The 7,523-nt window shown below is 47.0% G+C and overlaps 1 protein-coding gene across 1 annotated transcript; it reads right to left on the bottom strand.

Moving 5' to 3' along the window:
• Positions 1–5,393: 5,393 nt before the first annotated feature.
• Positions 5,394–7,523, bottom strand: LOC135814115 (very long chain fatty acid elongase 6-like). Its single transcript, XM_065327179.1, has one exon. The coding sequence runs from the start codon at positions 6,818–6,820 to the stop codon at positions 5,852–5,854; it is 969 nt and encodes a 322-aa protein (XP_065183251.1). The 5' UTR covers positions 6,821–7,523; the 3' UTR covers positions 5,394–5,851.

The raw sequence follows: 7,523 nt of genomic DNA, 5'->3' as shown, positions 1-7,523 counted from the left end.
TAACTGTAGTTTCTAACTGGCGTGTAGAGAATTGTGAACAGCAGCTTTTATAGGCAGACAGCATACGTGCTGCAACAGCAATGGTCACGGCAAAGGCTCAGCAGAGAGCAGAAGAAAGGTCAAAGTATGTTGTGTGGGCTACAGTCATTGCACAAGGAATGCCATTTGATTCTATGCAGAAGAAGGAGCTGAATAGCAGTGTGGGCAATGGGCGTAAGAGAGGTGGTTGAAAGTGCAGCAAAAGGTCTAGACTAATATTTCTGAGGTCAATATGAAACATTGAACGCAGTGAGACTAGTTACTATCCATGTCATGGATCTGCTAGCACGGTACAGAGTTGCAAGTGCGGGGTACGGGTGCGGTGTAACACGTGTGACCAATACATTGAAAGTGATTCACGCTGCAGCTGTGTGAGTTACTAGCGTGCCAACGCTACACCTTCCTTCTTTAAACAGAATCACGTCCTCGTGATTAGAGTCCGAGTAGCAGAACACGAAGTGACGAACGCTGATAGAAGATCATGAAGATACGCAGACTAGACTTGGCGAGGAACATTATTTGATAGCCGGACTCCGACAATCGACTGAGATTAGAAGACACTGGAGGCATGCATGGTCGCGTCGGAATAACCTCGACGAAGAAGATAGGCAGAATGGATGACTTGCATATACATGTACAGGTATGTATTCGTGAACAGCCTCGGTTGATATCCGGACGCAATGATGACAACTGACATTGAAGTACTGGCTGGAGCGCAGCAGCAGATCACAGGACTGAGAGGTGGTGCGAACATAATCATTGAACATTATAGGAGATAGCGCATCATACTGGTACAGCGTCAACCGGAATATGGCAAAATAATATCGGAAATGATAACCTTTGAGAGTAGACAGAAGAAATGAACTGATAACAAAATCATAAATAATACCATCACTCCAGGTTCACACGATCTCACGGGGCCAAAGGGGAAAAAATTGTCCTCCAAATAGGACTCACAGCACACTTGCTGTACCACCATGGCGTTTGAGCCATAAAAATAGTTCACAGTTCCAAACTGAACTGGACAAAGGGCACTCTAACACACATTATCCCAGGTTAGCTAGATAGACCGTGGCTCACCATGATCGGACGCCTACCTAACTAAACTGGATTCACACACTCGCATAAAGGAAGACTGAAAAGAACAGGAAGACTGAAGGAAGACAGGAAAGAAAAGTGCCATATCGGGAATTAGCTTACATTGGACATGGAGCTTGATCAGTAGAGACGCTGTCCGTCATCATTTCGGGCTTGGGGGAGACGTGGCGGGCGAAGGAGTAGCGGCGACTGGCGCATCAGGTTGGGCCATGCTGGTACCGGTTACACCAATAAAACAATTTACCACTGCCATCAATTCTGTAGCGTCGCTGCCATCAATGCAATACAGATACTAGGTGGGTTCGAATCTAGCAATTATAAAATTGAACCACCGCTGCCATCAATGCACTCCAGTCTCTCCGGAGGCGTGGGTTCGAATCCCACCGCTGCCACCATTTCTGTAACGGATCCCACCGCTGGCACCAATTCTGTAGCGTATCCCACCGCTGGCACCAATTCTGTAACGGGCCGCAGTCTCTCTCGGAGGCAAATGCAGACGGGTCTCAGTGAACACACTGTTAATAATTATTAAACATTAACTCTGACTCTAACTCTAAACTGACATTACTGAAGGTTCTAACTGGCCTTTCTAACTGTACTTCTAACTGGCGTTTCTAACTGGCCTTTCTAACTGTAGTTTCTAACTGGCGTGTAGAGAATTGTGAACAGCAGCTTTTATAGGCAGACAGCATACGTGCTGCAACAGCAATGGTCACGGCAAAGGCTCAGCAGAGAGCAGAAGAAAGGTCAAAGTATGTTGTGTGGGCTACAGTCATTGCACAAGGAATGCCATTTGATTCTATGCAGAAGAAGGAGCTGAATAGCAGTGTGGGCAATGGGCGTAAGAGAGGTGGTTGAAAGTGCAGCAAAAGGTCTAGACTAATATTTCTGAGGTCAATATGAAACATTGAACGCAGTGAGACTAGTTACTATCCATGTCATGGATCTGCTAGCACGGTACAGAGTTGCAAGTGCGGGGTACGGGTGCGGTGTAACACGTGTGACCAATACATTGAAAGTGATTCACGCTGCAGCTGTGTGAGTTACTAGCGTGCCAACGCTACACTTGTTCATGTGGTACCAAGAGTACATAACCCCGGGGCCGGGGGGGTTATGTACTCTTGGTAGTACTGAATGCGGCAAGTAGGACTCGCCCATCCGCCCCTCCCCACCTGAACCTATTCGAAGCATCGAGGAGGTAGGGGCGCTCTGGCGGGATTTCGTACTTGCACTGGAACACTACATGCACTGGAACACTACATGCACTGGAGCACTCCGCGGGACTACAGTCATGTACAGTCATGTACAATCATGTACTGTACAAGCAGAAAATTTCGTCGGTCAATAATTTCGTCCAACTCCAAAGAAAGGGAGTTCGTCCGGTTGTATATTTCGTCCATGGATCATAAGAGTGTATTGAAAAGCTGGACAAATCGACATTAGGCCGGCATTTGATTTAGTCCAAAAGCTCCTTGGACGAAAAAGACGAAGTTAAATTCCAGACGAATATTTCTTCATACAGTACATGCTGTAGATCAAGAGCCTATCACATTATCAGTACACGTGTTAGTATGATGAGCACTGCACTGATGCGCTGCTCTACTACAGTCTGTATCGGCTATAGAGTGACCGGATATGAGAATATATCGGCTACAGTGATATTGGTCCGAAATATCAAAAGCAAAACGTATTTTATCCAGTACAAATATCACTATAACCAATATTATCGGATGTAATGATATATCGGATATTATGATGGCAACAAAGAATCAAAACAGGCATAACACACTACATTATTATCGGCTATAGTGATAACTTTAAAATACATGTTGCAATAATATCAAAGGCCCTATTTTTTACTTTCTTCACGTTGCTTATTTTGATAGTGACACATGTACATGTACATAACAGAACTTTTTTATGGAAATGCGGGCACTGTCAACTATGCAGCATGCTCATTTGCCAAAACGCCATGCTGGAAGTATTTCCTTGCCTTTCATGTGTCGATCGAAAAAAATCGATCGTATCGCATATAGTGATGCATCGGTTATAGTGATAAATCACGGAAATCAAAAGGGTATGCTATAGCCGATACAGACTGTACTACTGTAGTACCAAGAGTTCATGGGGGTTATGAACTCTTGCTAGTACATAGTCACTGTACAGATATTGGGTGTAATACAGGTCAGACCTCGCTATAACGACCCTCGCTATAACATACCCCTCCCCCCCCCCCCCCCCCCCCACTATACGTACGAAATGCAAATGTCCCTGCCGAAACCACATCACTGGTCACTTACATCCCGGATCAGAGTGGATCATTATCGCTACAGCCTACAGGTGTAATCAGTAAGCAAAGCCAAACTAACTTGAAAGAGTTTCATTTTGACATCCATGTTGCATATCGGTGTGCACTTCAACATAAACCTCACTAGAACATAAAAAATTGCCATACCGCAGAGATTGCGTTAGCGATCTCACAATCATACGAGGAGAATCTCGATGACGTCGTTGAATCGGTGACAAAGACTGCGACCGGCACCAGTACAGTAGAGCAGCAGGAACGAAGAGAAAGAGAAAGCCCTTCCAGCCAACGACGCCAGAGGATGTAGCAGAGCGCAGCGTGAAAGTATTCGTACTCGTTCGGTTGAGCTTATCGAACGAACATTCGAATACAGTGTATTCGGAATATTCGTTTCACCCCTACAAAATGCCGGTACCGGTAATATTTTACCACTCCCTGCTATCTGACCCTTGCCTTGGCCTTGCAGGAGGTGGATCATGCCATGGAGTCTAGTAAGTAGTAGATCTACTAGTACTAGTAGTAGGTGCGCGGACTGGTACCATGGGCATGGTAGATCTACATGGTGTTGCATGGTGACGTGCCATCATGATCATGCCATGCCATTCATGGAGAACACCTGGGTAGACACCATGGCAGGCATGGCATGCACGGACATAAGTCATAATCATTGGTGTTGGTGTACACCAGGGTCTATACGACTCCCTGGTGTACACGGAGTACTTGTGATCATGATAATTATGACTATGAGTGGCATGATCGATAGTCAGCATGCCAGGCAAAGGGCGAAAGGCCCTTGAAAGGGCTGAACTGTGTCTCAATTTTTTTCGTTCCCCCTGGGTCGTACCAAGTAATAGTTTCACCGCGATAGAGCCAGCTGGGGAATGTTTGATTTTTGACCCTTACTGCCTTAGCTTGCGGCCCAGATCTACCCTTTGCAACGCATGGCCTATGGCTAGACCAGTGGCAGTGAATCCCAGCTGTAATCAGTGGAGTTGTGGAAGGATTTAAATTTTAAAAGCACTGTGCTTCATGTGCATCTTGGGACGACACTTACAGTCCATTCAGAAAAAAATGAACTTCTAGCTTTTGGCCATAAATGGGTCAAACGTTGAGTTTTTTTAGAATTTTTTTCTGCAATCCCATATGGAATCCTCTTCCAATTATGTTTCTGAAGTTTTTTTGTCCAAAAAGCAAGCCATAGCAAGAATAGGATTTCGGCCAGGTTTTGCCCCAAAAGCACTGAATTGGGAAAAACCATCAAAATCCAGGCCGTTTGACCCCGCCTGCAACAGTGCCTTCTGCGGTTCGAACCCCAGTTCAGGCACCCTTTTTGGACCCTTTTTCAAATTTCAAGTTCGCAGCACTGCACTGTGTACGATGAAATCACGAAAAATCGCCAAATACGGGAGCTCGCCAGAGCCAGGACCCATCTTTTTATGAATGGACTGTAGGGGATTTAAAGAGACGCTAGGAACAGTTGCTAAGTCAGCATGGATGTCAAAAGTAATATTCCCTGTAGATTATTTCCCTGTTTTCGTTGCTTGGCGCCAATCGACTAAAAGTACAAATTATCGCCCGAAATCTGTCACAAAACCGATGATAATTTGATTTCTTATTCAAGTTTTGGAAAGCCCATACCAGTATGGTCAAAATTTGATGGTGCCAAAGTTTCTCACCGGCCAAAATTTGTTGATTTACGGTATTGGAAAGGCATACTGTAGTGAAATCAGCTGTGCTGTACTTTGCCCTAACACTGCCTTTTCTCTTGGCACCCGTGAGGTACACTTCTGTGACTGGAGAATCCCCCCCCCCCCCCCTCACATACATGAACATGACTGTGTACATGCATATCATGCACATGCATTCAGAAGCATGCATGATCCAATGCGGCACAAGTTACAGGCCTTTCTGTACGAATGTTGCTCTTACCGACATCACTGGGACGGTACAGCTGGAGTCTCGCGGATTTTCTTTGCTATTACTTGACGCAATAACGATAGTATTCCCGGAAATTAAAAAAAGAAATGGAATATTGCCAAGCATCTGCCAGACAATCGTATGCCAAAATAGAGGCGGAAATAATAGCCGGTAGGGTCTTGAAGAGAATATTAGAACACCCACTATTTGGTGTGTGGCCTAGGAAGGGGTATAGGAGGTCAGCAAGTAGTTAGTTTGATGGCGCGCAGGGTTGCAGCAACACGTTGTGCGTCAGTGGCCATGTACGCTCGATCTTGGCAACTGAGATGGAACAGAGAGAGAGAGGGGGGGGGGGGAGGGGAATTCAGCACAGCGCTTGTGTTTTCTTGCTCTTTGAATGGATGTACACATACGCGTGCACACACGCACGCACACACACACACACACACGTGCTGCAAGTAGAGTCAGAGTAATGGCGTATGGAATGGCTTGTTATTCCGCTTTGACATGGTGTACGGTTGTCGCGTGGTGCCCGTTGGCATTGATGCCATTACGGCCATTAGCTGCGTGCCCAGAAGATCCATTGCTCAATGCAGCGTCGGCTGCATCACTCAAACCGTTCTTCTTTTCACTCGACACCGGCACAGCCGGCCTTTTGTTGATGTATGTCATGTAGAAATAGTTTGCGAAAAGAATCATGTAGCTGAGGTACATGGTCGTGGACAGCACAAAGTGCGAGACGTGCATGTCACACGCACCGCCAGTGTACACTTTGTAGTACGCGTACACGTTGACGTACAGGCCGATGAACATCTGCGCAAGCTGGAGCGTGGTGACGCAGATGTTGACGGAGCGCGGCAGCCGCACCAGCCCGGACGCCACTATGCCGTAGTACGTGTACATGACGGAGTGCACGAACAGGTTGACGGTGGAGAACATGCGCCCTGGCCCGATGGGATACACCAGGCTGTACCAGCAGAACCACAGCACGGTGATGTGGTGGTACCAGTGCAAGAAGATCAGCTTCTTTTTCTTCAACACCACAAACACCGTGTCACCAAACTCAAACACCTTGGACAAGGGGAACAGAAAAGACCACGGGCCAATGTCATAAAAATACTGGCTAGAGCAGATCATGTGAGACCAGCGGCCCTCCTTGACGTCTAGAACAAATCCTGGTATCATTCGCGACAGGGCGTATACGCTATACGCCGCCAGGCCTGCATTCCACAACACAAGTGTCCGCCGCAATCGAAACCTCTCCCTGTCTTTCATATAGCGGACACCCAGGAAACACAGAGTCACATAGAGGAACGACGAAGCAAAGATCCACGGCCACATGGTCACAGCCCATTGTTGCGTTGCTGTCACATTGTAGTAATCGAATTCAAGCTGTTGCAAGTACCTATCCCAGGCAAACGGAGACAGGAGCTCCTCCGGTAATGACACTGGTTTCGCCATTGCACCGACCGTTCTTTAGCTTTGGCGTTGATTTATGGTAGCTGGATGTAGTAGCAACGTTACAGTTCAGACAGCAGCGTGTACTTGCTAAGTGCAAGCTAGCTGGTAAGCTCCAACCAGTCTTGCTAACACAACCAGAGCAGTGCACCGTCAGAAAGTAAGTTTACTTCTGACTTCTGTGTACTTGGAGCACACCGTTCAAGGCCAAAGCAGAAAGCGAGCAAGTCGATTCTATCCTTCTGCACCAAGTACGGCAACGGCACCATCACGCCACCAACAAGACTGCACGAGACAAAACACGGGAGCGAGATCACTTTGCATGCACGAGACACGGATCGGGACCGAGATCACTTCGCACGTCCTCGCTGTTATGCGGTGCAAACCGCCAGCCGAGTAAACATCGTAAAGCCTAAATTAAGGGATACAGTACAAGTGGACTAGTTGCCACATCACCCCCACTCAAGAACACTTCCACCTTGGCGCTGTAGTTGTCTTGTAGATCTAGATCGAACATCTAATCGAGCTCATACATACTCATTAGCATTACCGTAAAGTACGAGTACCGTCAGCGCCCAACACTCCACACAAAACTGGCGATCATCACCAGGACAGCTAGCTAGGGAGTATGGCCGATGCCCCAAATGCCCAATACTCAATAGGTGATCAGAGCATTCCTAGCGCACGTCGTGCCTACAACACTGCA

The sequence above is a fragment of the Sycon ciliatum genome, chromosome 4 (assembly GCF_964019385.1).
Source record: "Sycon ciliatum chromosome 4, ocSycCili1.1, whole genome shotgun sequence".
NCBI lineage: Eukaryota > Metazoa > Porifera > Calcarea > Leucosolenida > Sycettidae > Sycon > Sycon ciliatum.
This window is presented reverse-complemented; position numbering and strand designations above follow the sequence as displayed.